This window comes from Lynx rufus, unplaced genomic scaffold (genome assembly GCF_022079265.1).
Source record: "Lynx rufus isolate CCGP_SWC_20201006 ecotype Redwood Valley unplaced genomic scaffold, mLynRuf1.p SCAF_15, whole genome shotgun sequence".
In the NCBI taxonomy this organism is placed as follows: Eukaryota; Metazoa; Chordata; class Mammalia; order Carnivora; family Felidae; genus Lynx; species Lynx rufus.
In genome coordinates, this window is record NW_025814829.1 from 13,048,932 (window position 1) to 13,069,640 (window position 20,709).

The 20,709-nt window shown below is 35.5% G+C and overlaps 1 protein-coding gene across 2 annotated transcripts in view; it reads right to left on the bottom strand.

The window, feature by feature from the left end:
- Positions 1-9,504: 9,504 nt before the first annotated feature.
- BRINP3 (BMP/retinoic acid inducible neural specific 3) overlaps positions 9,505-20,709 on the bottom strand; it is a 383,884-nt gene continuing 372,679 nt past the window's right edge. For both annotated transcript variants that reach the window (XM_047077231.1, XM_047077232.1), the window contains one exon: positions 9,505-10,621. In XM_047077231.1, the coding sequence (XP_046933187.1) occupies positions 9,505-10,621 (1,117 nt within the window). The remainder of the gene's footprint in view (positions 10,622-20,709) is intronic.

Below are 20,709 nucleotides of genomic sequence, written 5' to 3' on the forward strand. Positions count from 1 at the left end.
CCTCCTTATTTTCTTTTTTTGATCCAGCCCAATATTAAATAATGAATTTGGTGATTTTCCACCAAATATGTTTTATTAAAATAATTAATTATATTAGCCCTGTTGTATGAAAATCAAGGAAGTGAATTTTCTTGAGAGAGTTACTCATTTTCCAATCTTTTCTTTTTGTGTCAGGTAGCATAGATATCTTGCTAAGGGAAGGTCATCTAAATTTATATCTGAATAACTGCTTTAATCATCACCCTTTATTACATACATATTAAAAGATGATGTATCTCAGGTAAATGATACCAAGCTCTAGCAGTGGAATCAGCCATATTTTGCTGATACAATGATGCTGATACATATTTTGCTGATACAATGATCAATGAATACTATTTAAAGGATTGAATGATCATGTTTAAATTTAAACAAAAACATAGTAAATTGCTCATTGTGTACTGTTCACTCTTAAGTCTACTGATTTCAAATTTAGTATAATATAAGGAATGCACAAGGTTAAAATATTTATTAACGTCAATCTTTCAAGGAACTTTTTTAGAATCTTTCAATTCAGAACAACCTATCCATATCAGTTATTCATAGAACAACCAGTTATTGAACTTAAAAAAATGTGCTGGGTAATAAAGACATTGATTTCCGCATTGTCAATAACTGTAAATATTAAAAAATATGACTATGTACAGCTTTTGCTTTCTAAAAATCTACAATCTAGGGTCACCTGGGTGGCTCATTGATTGAGCATCCGACTTTGGCTCAGGTCATGATCTTGCGGTTCCTGAGTTAAAGCCCCACATCAGGCTTGGTGCTATCAGCCTGTCAGTGCAGAACCCACTTTGCATCTTCTTTCCTCCTCTCTGTCCCTCCCCAGCTTGTACTCTCTCCAAATAAATAAATATTCAAAAAAATAAAAATAAAAATCTACCATATAATAGGGATATAAAAATTAGTACAGTAAAGTATCAAAAAAATGTGTATTTTTACCTAGTTGCAATTGGAGTATAAAAGGAAATAATCCATCTTACCAATGGAAAGAGGAAAAATAAATTCAAATATGAGATAATTTTTTTTATCTGATTCATGAATGAGAATTATTATTACTTTGCTTTTTAGAAGATAATCAATGGTAAAGGGTGGAAGAATGTTGCAGACAGAAGGCAGGAGGCTGCATAAGAAAAAGCCTGGAGGCATGAAAGAACATGTCACACACACGTATATATGTAGATTATAGTTTGACATGAAATAAATACTTTGAAAGAAGAGGATAGGGAAATAGCTAGGAGCTAGATTAAGAAAGGAATTACATGCCAAATAAAGAGTTAGATCCCTATCCTGTAGAGAGTTGTGTAACATTACCATTTTAAAAGATTTATAATGTGACTAGACAAAAGATGGATTGGAAAAGTATCAAGAGGAATTAGAAGAAGATGAATTGTAGACTTGCATCAATACAGCAGACTCAGCAATTTGAGGGGATAAAAAGATCCTTAACAAACATTTAAAACTGACAAATTAAATAAATAACTATCCAACTGTCCTTTTAAGCAGAGGTAACAAGTAAGAAAGCAAGAGAAATTGTCAAAGTCCACAAATTAAACATAAATTGAAACACAGAGGCCGCTATGAACCCTGGGATCAAGGAGGAAGTGTAGAGGTAGGATAATGAGGAGCAGTTGATGAGCAAGTAGAGTCATGCTAATCAGTTGGTTCAGATTTTAACCATCGTACAACATAGGAAAAACCATAAAAGTGTTTATTTTTTTTATTTTTTTTAAAAGAAATTTTTTTAACATTTATTTATTTTTGAGACAGAGAGAGACAGAGCATGAACGGGGGAGGGTCAGAGAGAGAGGGAGACACAGAATCTGAAGCAGGCTCCAGGCTCTGAGCTGTCAGCACAGAGCCCGATACGGGGCTCCAACTCACGGACCGCGAGATCATGACCTGAGCCGAAGACAGCCGCTTAACCGACTGAGCCACCCAGGCGCCCCAACCATAAAAGTATTTAAATAAAGATAATGAAAATATTCAAACAAAATCTTATAAAATGTAGATAAGAAAAAGTTTAATCAAGGTAACAGATAGTCTCCCACCTAGAAAAAGTGAATTCATAGGTCAGGCTGCTAAGGGAAAACAGCAAGAATGAGGGTCACAGGTTGGAGCTGCACTGTCAAAACAGTATCCATTGACTACTTGTGAGCCCTAGAAATGTGGCTAGACCAAAATGAGATGTAAATGTAAAATATATGTCAAGTTTCCAAGAGATGATACCAGAAAATGATACAAATATCCTACTGATAATAGTTTCTTGTCAATTACACTTGAAAGTATAGTATCTTAGATACACTAGTTTAATTAAAATATGTTAAAATTTCTGTTTCCTTCTACTTTTTTAATGTATATTTATTTACTCAGTTTGAGAGACAGAGGAAGGAACACAGAGAGAGAGAGAGAGAGAGAGAGAGAGAGAGAGAGAACACCAAGCAGGCTCCCTGGCACCAGCATAGAGCCTGACATAGGGCTCGAACTCATGAACCTCAAGATTGTGAGCTGAGCTGAAATCAAGAGTCAGAAGCGTTAATGGACTGAGCCACCCAGCTCTCCCTCTTTTCTTCTACTTTTTAAAAAATAGATGGCTACAAAAAATTTTAAATTACATGCATTCCTTGCATTTGGGGCTCAACTTATCTTTCTATCGGACAGCTCTGCCCTAGGGGATGACCTTTTAGCACTAAGATCTCCCAGTTAGTAACTACATTATTTTTTGTTTATATTGTTAACTTCCTAGGACACTAGAATTTAATTTGGTTTTTGCTTTTGCTTTAAAATATAAATTTGATTAATGAATCTCCTTTTCCAAATAGAAAATCAAATGCTCCAGCCAGTATGACCACCTTCCCCTTAAAATGACTATTTTATCATAAATGCCATTTTCACACCTTCTACATTTCTTGATATTACATTTTTTTCCACCACTTATACATTCTAATGTCTTTTGATAGAAGTTCCCACTGATTGGTCTTATTTTCTTATTGATTTGTTTGTTCAAAACCATAGTTTCTCCAAACACATTTCAAATTTTGTGTTATGTTTATATTAATAAAAGATTCCATTAAATCTTATTTAACTGGAAGTAAACTTAAACATTATTTTGGAATGAAGTTTACATCTTTTATAAGAAATTTAGTGTAATTTTCTTTCTTTTTTTTAATCAGAGATTTTGTTTACTTTTTTTATTATTTACTTATTCTTGCGAGAGAGAAAGAGAGACAGAGAGAGAGAGAGAGAGAGACAGGGCTTGTAGGGGGGCGAGGCGTAGAGAGAAGAGGGAAACATGGAATCTGAATCAGGCTCCAGGCTCTGAGCTGTCAGCGCAGAGCCCAACACAGGGCTCGAAACCCAGAAATGGTGAGATCATGACCTGAGTTGAAGTCAGATGCTTAACTGACTGAGCCACCCAGGAGTCCCACTGATAGCATTATATGTATTTCCCAGACCATCAGTTTTATTTTGTATTTTTCTTGACAATATTTTATATTTTTATTTCTTATATTTAACTAGTTAAGCTTCTGTCTTTTACATTATAGTTTCTTCTTATGCATTAAGACTTTTTCAATCTATGTTAAGAAAAATATCCAATTATATTAGAAATTAGGGTCTAATAGCTCATTTTTGCTATAAAAAATAAAAACCCTTTTTGTTCCCATTACACACTCATAATTGTAGGTTTAGTTAAAAGCATTTTAAACATTTATTATTCTTATTTTCATAATATTTTATGTTAATCACCCTAGATCTCTTAAACACTAAGTATAAAATCTACATAGCTGAGAGCATATTCACTCTACGGAGGAATTTTTACTAATTTTTCCCTTACTTTCATGATTTGAAATTGGTGTATTTTTAAAGAATCTGCCCACATTATATAAATGAACAAACAAAACTATATTTTTGATTAAAAAATCAAGAATATATGGGATGCTTTTTCAAATGCTTTGTGTAAATTATGAAGTTGATTTCAGTTTTCTGTTGTATATAGTTAATTTTTAAATGCATTACTGTTGACATTTTGAATGTCATGTTCTGTATTATGGCTACAAACCTTTTTTCTGAGCCCTTTTTTTTTTCTTTCTCCTATTTGTTCATCATTGCACTTTTGAAGATCCTTTCAGGACTTTTTTACACCCATTGTAATGTTGGTTAGAGGGAGAGGCAGGTCAGGTCACTACCTTACCTCGAAATCTTTGTATTCACTATATATACCCTCAGAACAGTGCTTTACTCATGGTAAGTACTGCATAGGTATTTAATTCATCAAATAGAATATGGGATAGTTATTATGTGATAGCTATACTCCACAATCACAGAATGATATAGTACCAGTCATTAAATAGTCTGCCAGCAGAGGAGATAATTTCAAATGTGGGATGATTGCTTCAGATTGAATTTCATTTACGTGTGCTAACTTACCACAATTGACTGCATGTCGTCAATATCAAATGATTTGATGTGGGTATTCCAATTCATCAGTCACTCATGATTCATTAAAATGGGTAATGTTAAAGATAATGGAGATGTTGGTAAAAATTTCCACCTAACATAGATTTACCAATGATTGGAATATTATGGAGGGATTGAATTATGATTTCTATTTCTATGTCCAGGAAAGCCTGCAGGTAGAAATATAAATCTGATCATGTTGGTGGAGGAGAGGAAAGTGGAGTCAATAGCAGCAGAATAGTAGTGCAGTGAATGGGCATGGCAAAATAGAAGCTGTCGGATGTCAAAACTTCAGCTGATTGCACAATTATTGCCTAAGAACACCACAAGTTGACCATCTGTGACTCTGTGCTTTCAAATTATAAACACCATACTTATGACCAAAGGGAAAATGCAGTTTTGCTCAAGGATCGTCATTCTAATTAAGTGATCTAGGCACCATATCAGAATGAGATTGCTATTACAGTTTCTCTGAGCTGGATTTATTTAAATTTTTTTTTTTCAAGTGCATCGATTTGAGAGACCTATGTATAGCTTTTTAAAACCTTAAGCATCGGGGCGCCTGGGTGGCGCAGTCGGTTAAGCGTCCGACTTCAGCCAGGTCACGATCTCGAGGTCCCTGAGTTCGAGCCCCGCGTCGGGCTCTGGGCTGATGGCTCAGATCCTGGAGCCTGTTTCCGAGTCTGTGTCTCCCTCTCTCTCTGCCCCTCCCCCGTTCATGCTCTGTCTCTGTCCCAAAAATAAATAAAAACGTGGAAAAAAAATTGAAAAAAAAATAAAACCTTAAGCAAAGTCTATTCCTTAAAATTAAGTTGTGTGTTCTACCAGGTTTCCAAAATTTCAACTTTCCTTTCAGTTGAATTTCTATATTTTGTAAGTTCCATTTTAGCAAATACACATAGTTTTATTTTGTTCTCAAATTGTTGTAAATGGTGAATAAATTTTAGGTCTGTTTATACAAAGGGGTCATCAATATCCTCATAAAAAGAATAGGGGGCTCATTCACAAAGAAGAAACATAAACTATTAGAGAGCAGTACCTGGTCCTGGTTCCTCCAAAATATTTTTTCCTATTTCGACAAGAGTCACCAAAAAAAAGGAGAGAGAAAATTAATTTTCTTGCATTATTTAAATGCAGTTAGAGAAGGCGATTAGCTACATTAGTTTATTTTTTATTTATTTTTTTTCTGACACTGATCGTTTGACTATTGATGCAACTTGCTAAAACTCAATTTGACAGAAATTCCAGGGATAAGGAGGCAAGTCAAATTAAGATAGTCATCAAAATAACTATAGCACTAAGAGATGTTTCTGGAGGAAATGTATTCTCAGTAAATTTCTGATTTTCAGAATTTCAAGTTTCAGAAAATTTATTAAATTCAATTACAGTAAAACCTTGGACTGTGAGTACCTTGTTCTGCAAGTGTTCCACAAAACGAGCATACATTTCTAATACATTTTAACTTGTAAAAGAGCAATGTCTTGCAATATGAGTAGTACCTGATGCTGAGTGCCACATGATCACAGCTGAGCCAATGGTTCTTGAAATTTGCTTTAATATACAGGCGCTTTGGATTACAAGCATGTTTCTGGAACAAATTATGCTTGCAAACCAAGGTTTTATTTTAGTCCTTAATTTAGAGACCTAAAGTAGAAATACTGAAAAAGAAATAAAATATCCCATCGTTTATTTTCATTGTATTGTTATTTTTTTCTGTTTACTTATTTATTGTGAGGGAGAAATAGCATGAGTGGGGTAGGGGCTAGAGAGAGAGAGGGAGAGAGAGAGAGAGAGAGAGAGAGAGAGAGAGAATTCCAAGCAGGCTCCATGCTGTCAGTGCATAGACCGATGCAGGACTTGAACTCACAAACCATTAGAACATGACCTGACACAAGATCAAGAGTCAGATGCTCAACCTACTAAGCTACCCAGGCACCCCACCCACCTTTTAAGATATGCTTTTGCATATACACCTCCTGATATTTTGCTCTGGATAAGATTTTGACAATAAAGCTATATTTATTTTTTTTTTCAAATTCCTAAAGTAATAATGAGCAAAAATGTTGCATGTAAGTTAATTCAGGAAAAATGAAATGTTTACGGGCTATTTCCCCAAACACTGGCAAACACATTTTGTATTAAACTACATTATATTTTCTATTGCTTACTGGACACTCTCTAATAGCTGGTAACACATGAGAAATAGAAATATAAAAATGTATGCTGATTATTTATCCCTTAACTCTGTAAAGCACTCTAGAATTTGCTTGACGTGTTTACTTATAATGTATATGTTACCTTAGATAAAACATTCAGAGAAATGCATTCATATCACTTTTCCACCTTGAGGGGGAAAGCTGACTCAGAGATATAAAGAATTCACTGACAGTGTTACCAAGACTGTTGGAACTAAGATAATTTGATCATATCCAATGGGACTTTTGTGCCAACTCATACCAGGCACAAGAAGTCCCAGGACTTAGCCTAGTTATGTACTTTCTTACCTGTGATTCTAGAATCTTCTCTCGCCTGAGCCAGCTATGTCAGAGTGAGCTGAGCCATAAGTCACATTACTGACAAATGTCCTTATGTTCCAAGGAGTGATTGCTGTTCAGAGTCAATTGGTGACCATGCATGTTGCTTGGTGGTTTCTAGGTCACAGAGGCCAGATATCTGGGCCTCCAAGACTCTTCTGGAAAAAGTCCTAGTGGCAGTTCTTGACTTTACAGTGAATATATTTTGTTTATATTTGTTTATATTTGATATAATTTGAAAATATATTGTTTATATTTGATAAGATTGGTCATTCTGTAGATGATTGATGAGGGATGATAAATTCTTGTTTTATTTAATTGTTCAAGTGTACTCTGAAAGTATGTGTTTTATAATGACTTAGACCTCAATTTTGTGAGTGATTCTTATTTTGCCATAAGTCTTTGCATATAATGGGATTAAATACAGAAATAAGATGATTCATTTAAAGCTCAGTGATGCACTGAAAAGAAGATAGATTCATTCCAAAAGAGTCTATCTTGGAGTCTTGGTCTTTCAACTTCTTGGTTTGTGATCTTGAGGAATTTGACTAACAACACTGAGCCTGTTTTTTTGTTTTTTGTTTTTTTCTACCAAGAAAATGGGTATAATAATCCATAACCTAGTGGTTTTGTCAGAATTAAATGAAGAGAATGGCTGCTATGATACCAGAAATACAGCATTTAATAGGTGTGTATTTTTTTTATTCAATAGCAGAAAAAATTACGTGAAAAATGAAAGATAATCAGCTACTCAGATAACAATGGGTGGAAAAACACAAAAAACTTCCATGCTGTTCTGCCATCTTGGCTCCTCCTCAGTGGGTGGAAAAACAATGTCTTGCCTATGGTAAGTTAAATAAGCATTTGCTGTCTGAGCTGTTGTCTAAAATGCTTTGGAAACAAAAACAAACAGCCCAAGAATCTAGAATGTCTGTGTAATGTTTTTGTCATCAGTCTTATCTTTTTCATTCATGTCATAGGTTCCTTTCTCTATGCCCTGAGAAATACTCCATGAAATCAACAGGAAAGCTGGCCTGAACAGTGTTTCAATTATAAGAAATGTGTGTAGGGCACATGGTTGACTCAGTCAGTTAAGCAACCGACTTTGGCTCAGGTCATGATCTCACAGTTCATAGTTCAATTCCCACGTTGGGCTATGTGCTGACAGCTCAGAGCCTGGAGCCTGCTTTGGATTCTGTGTATCCATCTCCCTGTGTCTCCCCCATTCTTGTTCTCACTTTCTCTCTTAAAAATAAATGAATGTTAAGAAAAAAATTTAAAAAAAGAAATATTTATAAAATATTTAGACAAGCGCTGAGTGACAAGTATCATAACCACACTACAGATACAGCTATATGTCTAAACAAAAATTCAATTTAAATTTCTAGAAAAAAGTACAAATTATATATCTAATATTATATCATGTGTAATATGGGAGGTCAACTTAAATTTCAAGCCAAAACTCTGAATGAAAATCAGTTTTATATTGAAGGAGTTTAGTCTTCAAAATATACTTTAGTAATAGCAGTTTCTCTGGGAGAAAAACAAAATGTCTATTTACATTTGAATTACTTATTTGCTTCTTTATTTTATACCAACACATTACAACTTGTGAATTCTAGAAATGTTATTTTACTGACTTTGGTAAAGTGCTGGAATAAGTAGGGTTTTCAGTACTTGAAATGAAAATGATTATTCAGAGTATGCTGATTATTGGTTATTAGAATTTAGAAAGAAAAGCAAGACCACTGCAAGTTGCTAAGGAAATAAAGGGTTTACTTTCTCCATGAGCTTCTAATCACACTGACTTTTCTTTATGTTTGCCAGAATGTTCTCATATTTAGTTGGGAAATAGTCTATCTGTTTATTTTAATAATGATGGTGTCTCTAGGAATGATTTATAAGCACAGGTAATAAAGGTACCACTTCCATTCTGCTGTCGACCATGAAAATACAACTGAATACTAAACATTCTACCTAGTTGGGTTCTCTCTAAAGGCTATTGAAGGGGACCTTCAAATGTTAAAAAACTCTTGGTGAATTTTCCCCAGGTTCTAACAAGCTACATCAAAATGAAACTCATTTCATGGAAAAAAGGAATCCCACAGCACTTCTTTTTAATAACTGTTCAGCTACAAAATTTTATTGGTATCTTTTTATGTTCCCTCTAGAGGATGTAATGCACAAAAGCATTGCCACGGAACATATAAAATTACAAACGAAATTTATTGTAAAAAGTAGAATGTCTTCTAGACTGGTGTCAGTATTTATTTCATTCATAAACCAAAACTGCAGTATAATATATTCATTGTCAGCAAGTTCATGTGTGTAAATTGCCATCCAATGTTATTGACTGATATAAGACAGATATTGAAAAGACAACTTAAATGTACTCTTCCAAACATAAACTGTTCCACAAAAGCACTGTAAAAACTCCTTCAAGATTTTGGGTTGTGCTTGACATTTATGGTTAACTACATAATTTGGTCGTGTCATAATCCACCGTGTTTGGCAATTTGGCATTAAACGCCTGCAGAGCAGATTGGATCCTCACCACCTCACTGGTAGACAGCTTGAGTCTATGACGAAGCAAGCAAGAGAAAAGATCTAGACGGCGCTGACCAGGTGGGGAGAGTTTATTTACACGGTCTCTTATCTCTAGAAGTTGCAAAAGTGCTGAGTCCTGGGATCCCTGAGTATAGGGGTAGTCCAGCTGCAAAATCAAGTCCCGAATTGCTTCAGGGTCAAAGTGCATGCTGTAACCAAACACTTGAATGTTATTGATTTTCATATAACCCAGGTTCCGGGAAGGGTCAATGAATTCCAGAGGTTCGTAGTAAATGCTCTCATTGCCATTGGGGCCGTTTGACTTGATGCGACTCCTCAGGTAGATGTGCACTGTCTCAAAAAATGTCTTCCACTTGTTCCCCAGAGTCAGCGACCAGTTATAACACTGCAGTGGGAGGTCCAGCTTAGTCCGCTCCCAGTCTGGAAAGCTGTTTTCATTCACAGGCATAAACCAGCTCTCTGAGTGGCTGCCTCCGAAGGGATTGACGTAAACAGCCAACACTGGCTCCAGGGTGCTGTTTTTAGTTAAGCAAATCTGTAAGGAGAGACCCAAGATCATGTGGACCAGACTTGACTTGTACTTGTTGCTCTTCAAGGTGAGGAGCATCCGCTTGCGCCAGGAGGGGTCGAACCAACTATTGAGGCGCATGTCGTTGCTGATAAAAATGGCATGGACTTCTATTCGTCTGTCCGTTTTCTGCAACAGGTATTTCATCTCGAGGTCCTGCAGGTCGGTCTCGAAGCCGATGTAGTGATCGGTGGACTCGGCGACCTCCGGCTTGCAGAGCCCCTGGCTCAGCATGTAGCCGGTGTTGCAGGTGCCGCAGCGGGTGCGGTTGTCCGGGGCGCAGGTCAGGCAGGCCGAAGCGTCGCCCACCGTGCAGGGCAGGAACGCGGTGCACACCACCTGGTCGTTCGGACACGTGCACGAGTGCGTCTCTTCCGAAAAGCTGCCCAGGAGGCCGTTCTCGTTGCAGTAGAGAAAAGACTGGATGCGAGTGAGCCAGTAGGTTGAGGTTCTAGAAACACAAAACAGCACGGCTCCGTGTAAATACAAAGACATGTTCTTTGTGTACCGCAACAAAGTTAACCTTAGCTCTGAAAGCTTTATCGCTTCTTCAGGTTATTTCCAGTTACTTAACCGAGGTAAAAGAGCTATACGGCTTATGATTGAAAACGATACATATTTATATAACATTTATATATGTTATATATATTTATACTGTATAATTGTTTCCATTCTTCACTGCACAAGATTAGATCTAGAGTAGCCCACGGGATACCTTCCAAAGATTGCATGCCATTTCACTAGGGTACTCAGAGGCTGACTGTGAACATAATTGGGTCGGTTATTGTTTTGAAATGCTATCCAGCAACAGGAAATAAAAGTGATAGTATCGTAAAATATCTACAGTAGAATTACAGCATATACATGAGGACGGCTCATTCATTCACTCTTAGCTTCATAAAGCACTGATGTGGTAGGCAGCTAAATAGAAAGTAAAATAAAAATGAAAGGAAAATAAACAACTCTAAAATGTCAATCAATGTATTTAAATCCCGGGGTGTTATCAACATTGACAGAACAAGTACCCACTGAGAGGGAAAATATTATTAAAACGTGTTTGGCTTTATTCTTACAGGCTGCTTAACAATATTGTTGAAAATATCTCGTTAAAACCAACTACAAGTTGTTTTAATAAGAGTTAAGTGTGCCAGTTTGACGTGTTTGATTAGAATCATTAACATTTTTTTCTTCATGATGCAAATGTCAGATTTTGCTTTTCCCTGTTTTCCCACATTATTCAAACTCTTTTGGTGTGTTTAAAATCTCAGTAAAATAAGGAAGTGAAATGTGTGGCCCTGTCATCAGATAATTCTTTGTTTTTATCATGCTGCTATCTCACACTAGCCATATGATTAGGGACAAGTTGAAGGGCGTCTATAACCTGTCCTTCTCTCACGTGAAGAGTGGGAATAGTGATGTCTCCCATATTGCATTCTTAGGAAAAATAGGCTCAGACGGTATGCTTGTGTTTAGAATATTGCACAGTGTATCTATCTTTAATATTCTTATGCTTTTCTGGTGTTCGTTATTTAGTACCTATGAGATTTTCAGCGGAATCTATTACACTCGATCCTTTATACCTGTATGCTGCTGCTGTTTAAAGAATTTGCTTATGGAGACGATTGGTAAAACACAGGTATTAATCTGTGCAAATAATCAATAAAAACAATCTATTAAGATACTCAGAACAATATTTGAGCTATTTATATTGCATAGTCATTTTTGGTCCCTGCCCAGCCTTCCCTTGCTATGCAACACTTACTTTTTTTAAGTGAGTTTTTCTGTTTTCCCAAATAAATTAAATGACTCCTTTCTTCCCTCTGATAACACTCACTTCTTTTTTTCATGGTACCTTTTTTTTAATTTTAAATTTTATATTACTGGTACCTACTTGTCCGTACTCTATTTCCTCTGTCAACTATAGTAACCAGCTTGCCAGAACCCTGTAGGCCTATTTATCAGTATACAACACAGTACCAGGTAGCATGCTAGGAGCACAGCCCGTTAATGTTTACGGAATCTTAAGTCAAATGCACAGATGAATGAAAAGACATTTTCTTCGTAAGTGTAATTTTGAGTGAAGTTTAAAGCTCTAAAAAGAACATTTAATTCAACTGTAAAGACCCAGCTAGGAAGTGGAGTTACACAACATACACTTTGACATTTCCACAATTAAATATATGAAAAGCCTTTCTTTTCCACCTTTACTAAATGAAACTGTTTGCTATAGACCCAGAAGAAAAGAAGAAAAATAAATAAACCAAACCCAGCCAAAGCATAAAACATTGTCCTCTTAATTATTTCTCACACTGAAAAACACTGACAGGAAAACTGAACCTATTAAATTCACTTCGAACTTTCTCTAGATAATTTAAAAACAAGTTCTCAGAAAAAAAAAATCTCCCAGGAGTACACTCAAGAGTTGTGAATGATGTGAGGCTCTTTGGCACTTCATGAGTCAGACATCTATATATGATGCTTCTTGTTTTCTTCCCACAGAAGAAATGTGCAAAAAGCCTCCTTTTGTGGTTTATGAAATAACTTGATTTATTTCTGTATTCAGTCTAGATACATAGAAATTATTACTAATTGTTAATATGTAGTTACTGATACATATATTTCATCAATTTTCTCTTTCACAGGCCATTAATGTCTTGCCCTATTGACTTCTCTCTATCTCTTTCTTCTCTCCCTTTTCCTTCCTCCCTCCCTCCTGTCTGTCTCTCTCTCCTTCCTTCCTTCTTTCCTTCCTTCCTTCTTTCCTTCCCTTCCTCCTTCCTTTCTCTCTCTCTGTCTTCTGTAACTCTACTTTTGTCTTTCTAATATAAAGAATATAAAATATATATCCTATCTGGATTGGAAATTATATTTTCCTCCCTGAAACCAAAGCATAAATTCCCTTAGCCAATTCATCTTTCACTGTAAGCTCTAATCATGTTTCCAAATCATAAGGACAAACAAACAAACGAAAAAACGAAATAAATGGAACTTAAGGCTAAACACAGAGCTCACAAAACTAGGGCACTGTAGAAAGAAGCATTTGGACACTTTAGAAAAGCAATGGCTTTTTCAGCTTTCAATCTCCTCCAATCCTTTTCACATCCCCACAGATGCATTACTGAAGGAATGTGTTTCGGCTTTGCGGGTTTCAGCTTGTCATGTATGAATATTGATAACTTGGCACGCTGTCAAAGCTCCCGTACCCTGGGATGGGAGAGTTAGCATGTGGATTTTCTTCTTTTTTGCTTGTCCTTTCTCCCCTACTACCTACCTTTTGACTATTTTACTTTATTTCACAAGTAGGGAATAGATTTTTAAAGGAAAAAATAATCCTGGCAAAATCTAGGCTAAACAAGGAGCCAAAAATAAAGAGAGAAGCCTACCCTGGATTTTTCACTTACCCAAAAAACCAAGTACCTTTATTTTTCCCAGCAAAGTAAAATTTAACTGCTTTTTCTTTACTTTAAACAATTTTAAATTGGAATTTAATATATTTAATTTATATATTTAATATAAATATAAATTTTAAATTTATTTTAAGTGAGTTTAATGGTTAAATTTATAAATTAATGTAATTAATGTAAAATAAATGAAAAGTAGGCTGTATGGAGTATTTTTTTAAACACTGTTTAAAAAATACCTAAATGTTTAAGCAAAAGAGTACCAATTTTTTGTTTTTTTTTAAGTCTGGTATACAGCTTTTGTTCACACAGGCTATCTGGTGTCACTAGGGTTAAGGATAGAGGTTGCAATGTCAGAAGATGGGCTACTGGCAGACAGGTCTTTTGCTACTCTATGTCAAGCATGTGGTGTTGTGTATGACATCTACTTAATTGCACTTCAATAAATATTTACTAATACAGGAAGTAAGAAAGGAAAGGAGAAAGGAGGAAGTAGAGTAAGGAGGGAGGGAAAGACAAATTAAAGTGAAAGAGCTATGGATTATGGAAGAACAGAAGACAGAAATAGTAGAAGACAGCACTGGGGCACCTGGGTAGCTCAGTCAGTTAAGTCTCTTACTCGATTTCAGCTCAGGTCAAGATCACGGGGTCGTGAGATCGAGCCCCCATATAGGGCTCTGCACTGAGTGTGGAGCCTTCTTAAGATTCTGTCTCTGCTTCTCTCTCTGCCCTTCAACCCCACTCCCTTGTTCTCTTAAAAAAAAAAAATGGAAGACAACATTTAAAAAAGCCATTGACATGTGATAACTACTATGATATACAGCATTTCAGGAAGGGGAGGAACTCCTTATCTATCAGGAACAGAGTTTGCATTTTGAAAATAATTTCTACAAAGCTTTTATGGGATAGTATTAAAAAGAGAAAACTGCCTTCCAAAATTAAGTGAAAATGTAAAATTTAAGTTAAAAGCCTATAGCATGTTTATATTTGAGGAATCCCATGGCATCCTAATTTGAGAACTTTAGACAGCCGTTTAACCAGTTTTCCCTGTTTGACATGTGATGTTCCCTGTGATTTAAGATCTGCTCTTCTCCACAGGATACATGTTATCTGAGACTGGAAGATGGATACCTCATTCTGGGGCCAGAGTTTACCTGGTGACCTGGGACGGGTCTTAATCTTAAGCAGAAGCTCAAAAAAACACTGGTTCAAAGTTTGGTTCTGTGTGACCCTGGGGACTGCAGATAACTGTCTGAAACTTCATGCTTTAATGTGTGAGTGCACTTGCCAGCCTTTGACCAGGGTGAAATGATGTAACATATATACCCCATCATCACTGTGTCACACACAGTAGCTGCTCATAATAAAACAGTATGAATGAAATGCTTATATCTTTTGAATGATAGTAAGTGTGATTGATGAAACAGATTCCAGGGCCTCACTCCAGAGATACTATAAGAATTTCTAGGAACAGGACCCGGGAATATGCAATCCCAGAGGACATTATGTACACGTAGGCTGTAAGAAAATTAACAACCCAAATATCTACAAGGGGCTCTTTAAAAAGAAGCTAGCCATCAGCATGTAAGAATATGTCCAAAGGGGGCACCTGGGTGGCACAGTCAGTTGAGCGTCCAACTTCGACTCAGGTCATGATCTTGTGGTTCGTGAGTTCAAGTCCCACATTGGGCTCACTGCTGTCAGCCTGTAGGTGCAGAGCCTGCTTTGGATGCTCTGGCCCCTCTCTCTGCCCCTTCCTCACTTGCGCTCTCCCCAAAAGAGGTATTAACAAACTGTGTCCAAAAAGGTAGAGAAAAGTTAAGATTTCTGTGGAGAAGAGTCACCAGAAAATGACTTTGAATTTACATGTATGTGGGGCTTGTGGCCACCATATACACTAAAATTTGTAAACCCTACACTAGAAAAATTTGCCATGTGCATTCACTGAAGACAAAGCAAATACTAAATCCTGCCTTAATAAATGAATTCTACTATGTTACAGTAATATTAATTATTTAGTGAATATCTCCCATGTCATGGGCCAGCTACTTTGTATTCATTATTGAAAATTCTTCACAGTTGCTTCTAAAGGTTAACCTCATTTTAATATTTAAAAAATACTGAGGTTCGTAGTTTCAATGACTTTCTCCATTACACATCTATTAACCATTACAATGAAGACAAACTCAGAGAAGCAAATTCAAATATTATTTTTTAAATGTTGCTGAAAGTGTTCCATGGGATAGCAAGAAAAAGTGCTTAACAAATGTTTTTACGGAAAGTATCTATGTTTTGCTATAGGCAGACAGCATCAAAAATAAAATAGCTTTTAATTATGATATAAACTTTAGGTTTTTGAGTCACACAACACTATATTGGCTTCAATCGCTTCTGGGGAGCCAACTATCAACTTTGAACCTTGTTTCACTTACCTCATATGTAAATTGGGAATAAAATATAGGTAGTTGTAAAAATTAAAGCACAATTTCAAAAGTACTTAAGAGTGCCTATGCACAGAATAAATGGAAAATAAATGTAAATGCTTAGTCCTATTATCGCTGTTATTACTAGTATTATCTTTTAAAGAAATGTCGCTGTATGCAGTTCCTTTAATACAAATCCTTTTTTCCTCCAGAAAACTGAAGATTTTATTTCTTCTATGACAATTCATGCATCACATGCATATTACACTGTATGTCTGTGTTTCACCTTTATCAAAATAGACCTAGTTATTGATAACACAATTAAGACTGTATTTAAAAGTACATGTACAGCCTCTTTGTGACAGTTTTGAAACTCTAAACCATGTGTAAAGGCAATATTGCTCAAGTTCAGGACATATATTCTGATGTATAATGGTTTGCACTGAGGTATTAGAACATATGTTGATACAAAAACAATTACCTCCTCTCACGGTTAAATCCTCTCTGAGCACTAATAATCTTATTTCAAAGGTCTCTTATTTCAACCTTCTAATCTTTTATTGCTCTCCAAATCTGTGCAATGTGGATCCAAATCTTAAAACCTAAACAATATAATTTCAGCATCTTTTTGAAGTTCAATATCAGTTTTTTGCATAGAGAATTTTGTTTTAGCCTTCATAGATTTGTGTTTCTCAGACTCTAATACCTTAAACTAAATATGAATTTGGTATTAAGCACCCACGGCTATTTAAACAATCATAAGCTGATTATTAACTCAGTCACAGGCAGGTAATAACCAAATAATATTCTGTCACTCGCCGTCTTCCGTTTCTGTTGTTCTGGCCATCTCAGCCTTGGCGATGGGGCCTGGGGCTCATGTTGACACCTCCTCCAACACATAATAGTAGTTTCACTCTTGGAAACAAGTTTGCACCCCAAGAAAAAGAATGTCATTTTCAAAAAGTCCCCAAGGAAGCATCTATATACTACGTGGGTATATCGATATATATCTAGAGACCTATGGACACATATATACACACATTTTAATTTATTAATGTAAACTGTAGTATCTACTAATAATTTGGCTTGCAGAAGGGCAACGAAGAAGTGAGTGGAACAGTTGTAGGTGTTTGCTGTATTCTAAAGAAATTATTAGCTGATAAGTAACATTCATTGAGGACTTATCAGAAATACAGTACGTTAACAGGCGTTATTTATTTACTCCTCATGATTCTCAATACTCACAGTAAGGATGCTTACTGCCCCAATTTGTAGATAAGGGCATGCCTTTTAAAGCTTAAATAACTTAAACCTGCCCCATGTCCAACAGCCAGTAAGTGATAGAACTGAAAACACATCCCTGGTCTTTATTACTCCCAGTGATTTTGTTTTTGATATGACATCAAAAGCACAAGCAACAAAAGCAAAAATTAATGCATGGGACAACATCAAACTAAAAGGTTTCAGTCCAACTAATTTGTAATTCATTTGGTTGAATGGTGTACAGAGACCAATCTGCTTACTTCTTAGAGAGCGACTGAAACACTTTGTCCCCAAAGATGCTGCATTTGATACTATAGTTCAAAAAACATCAATAAATATGTTTTTCTTTTACTTGTGACATAAAATATGAAAAGAAACAGGTCAACATTCAGGGTGTGAAATGTGAAGCACATGAAAATGAACACAATTACGTTATTATAAATAAAGAGAAGATATTACCAAAAGAACCCCAATATTTTCCTCATTAGGGTTCACATTTCATTTTCTTCCAAAGATTACCAAAAATTGGAATACCTCGCTCATTAAATCACATTAGATACTAAGTTAAAAAGATTTAAAAAGTGGGGCTCCTGGGTGGCTGAGTCGGTTGAGCATCTGACTTTGGCTCTGGTCGCGATTTTAAGGTCTGTGATTTCAAGCCCCGCATCAGGCTCTGTGCTGACAGCCCAGAGCCTGGAGCCTGTTTCAGATTCTGTATATTCCTCTCTCTCTGCCCCTCCCCCACTCACGTTCTGTCTTTCTCGCAGAAATAAATAAACATAATTTTTTTAAAAAAAAAAGTTTAAAAAGTATTTATTATGTGCAAGTTCAGCTATTAAAAGTGGTTAGTGTAATTGATGAACATTGACACAAATGCAATTATTTCACAAAGATGGGGAAATCTAGCTTCTCCTAAGTGCACCCAAGACGTCCTGGTTTTCATCCATTATAATGTCCTTTACACTAAGTCATTATTACCAAATAATTTATGTCTGCCATTATACTACACATTCTGTGAAGAAAAATATATATTTGCTTACTTCACCATAACATGCTAAATCAATTTATGATGTCTATGCTTAAATTCCCCCATTAAAACCTTCTAAACCTTTATTGGTCTTAAAATTGTGCATTATGGATCTAAATTTGAAAATCTAAATAATATAATTTAGGAATTTAAAATAAAATACTTATAAAGAGACCACTCCATTTCATACTTCACAGATGTGTTCATCTCTGATCCTAATACTTCAAATTTAATATAAATTTTACATGAGTGAATAAATTAATGAACAAGAGAGTAAGTTGAAAAAGCAAATTTAAGACTAAATTGGAAATGTCCATTGTACTTTTTTGTTAATATTTCATATGTTTTCTTGATATCCAGTAAGTGATGAACCTTTAAAAAATGTCTTATTTTTATTGTATCTAGTTTTTAAATATTTATTTTTTAAAGTTCATTTATTTTGAGAGAGAGAGACAGAGAGAGAGAGACAGAGAGAGAGAGAGAGAGAGAGAGCATGAGCAGGGGAGAGGTAAAGAGAAAGGGGGATAATACCAAGCAGGCTCTACACCCAGTGGAGTCCTGTAGGGGGCTCAATCCCACACCGTGAGTTCATGATCTGAGCTGATATCAAGAGTTGAACGCTTAACTGAGCCACCCAGGCACCATAATATCTTTTTTTTTTTTTTAAGTATGGCTCATGACCAATTTCTTACCAACTTAGAGAACATCAATAAAATGTTCTCTACTAACTCTACCATTTAAATGATTTAAAAGATTTTAACATTTTTTTCTAAAACTAATAGCATACTATTTACATTTAAGGCATATTTTTCAATTAAGTAAAAAAATATAATTTTCCCAAATCTGGTGTCCATCTATTCTTATACCCATGAACACAATTATGACATGAACTGTCTATGATATACCTGTGTTTGTCTGGGGAGCATCCTTCCAAATAGAATGTCTCTGAACTTACCATTTTCTTCTCTCTAAATACAACAATCACTCTTATCTGCAATGGTGGATATCAGCTTAACCCTTTGTATCCCAAGTAAAGCAAGAACCTGGTTTTTAGAAGCCCTGCACCTCCTCTTTTGGTCATTTTATTACGTTTGTGTACTAGCAAACTACCCTTAAAATTGATCCATTTTTAATTGCATGACACCCCAATTTTTTTCATATATACTATGTGTTTTGCCTAATTTTGAATCCCTTTACGAACTGACAACACTTAACTTTCATTGTTCAGTTCAGTATATCCTCCATTTAGGCTGTTCCTGTTTCCTTCCCTAAATATATGATTCGTGATTTCAACTACATTGAATTTTCTTGTTTTAGAATTGAATGTCCTTTCTCCTCTGCTTAACCAGCTCAAGATGCAAATTGGACCATTTTTACTCTAAACAGTCTCTTTTGGACAATCTAATTAACTACAACTTAATTCTTTGAACAAATGTATCAGTTATCTATATTACTGTATTTGTAATTAAACCATGTATAAACATATATTGTGGTTTAATAGATTCTTATATCATTTCAACTGAAGTATACTATTTATGATAATATCTGTAATTTTCTACATGTCAGTTTTCTCTTTTTTTATTTTTAATGTTTATTTCTTTTTGAGAGAGTAAGTGGGAAAGGGAGAGAGAGAGAGGGAGACACAGAATCTGAAGCAGACTCCAGGCTCTGAGCTGTCGGCACAGAGGCCAATGTGGGGCTCGAGTCCACCAACCATGAGATCACGACATGAGCTGAAGTCAGACGCCTAACTGACTGAGCCACCCAGGCACCCCTACATGTTAGTTTTCTTAATTGGAATATAAGCTCCTCAGAAAAAAGAAAATGCATATTCATTGGAATTCCAGAGACCAATAAAATGCCTTCCTGACCCTCCCAAACCAAACTGCTAAATCAAAATTGAATTATGGACTTAAGTCTGTGGAAAAACTCCTCAACACAAAATGGCAAGTAATTCTGGCAATAATTATTTTTAATGCATTTATGATATGGAAAGTAAGATACAGTAAACTTCAGAGGCTGAAACTGAAATAAAGAACAATATGAAGGAAGATGTACATTTGCCTGATCTGTATCAAAGACAAAGTCTGGTACACTTGAAAGGCAAGAAGTTGAATTAGGGATCCACTATGTTTGGAAAGACAGACACTATGGATTTAGAGTCAGATTAAAAAACAACAAAAGCAATAGCAATAAACATCTAGTGAAGGAAGAGAGACAAATGAGTGCTTGCCCTCACCTTATTAATAGAAGGGAAAAATGCACAATCTCTACATCAAAAACACAAAATAATTATTTTTTTATTTTTTAAATTTTATTTATTGTTATTATTATTACTATTATTATTTATTTTAGAGAGAGAGTGAGCAGGGGACAGCGCCTGGAGGAGAGAGAGAATCTTAAACAGGCACCATGTTCAGTGCAG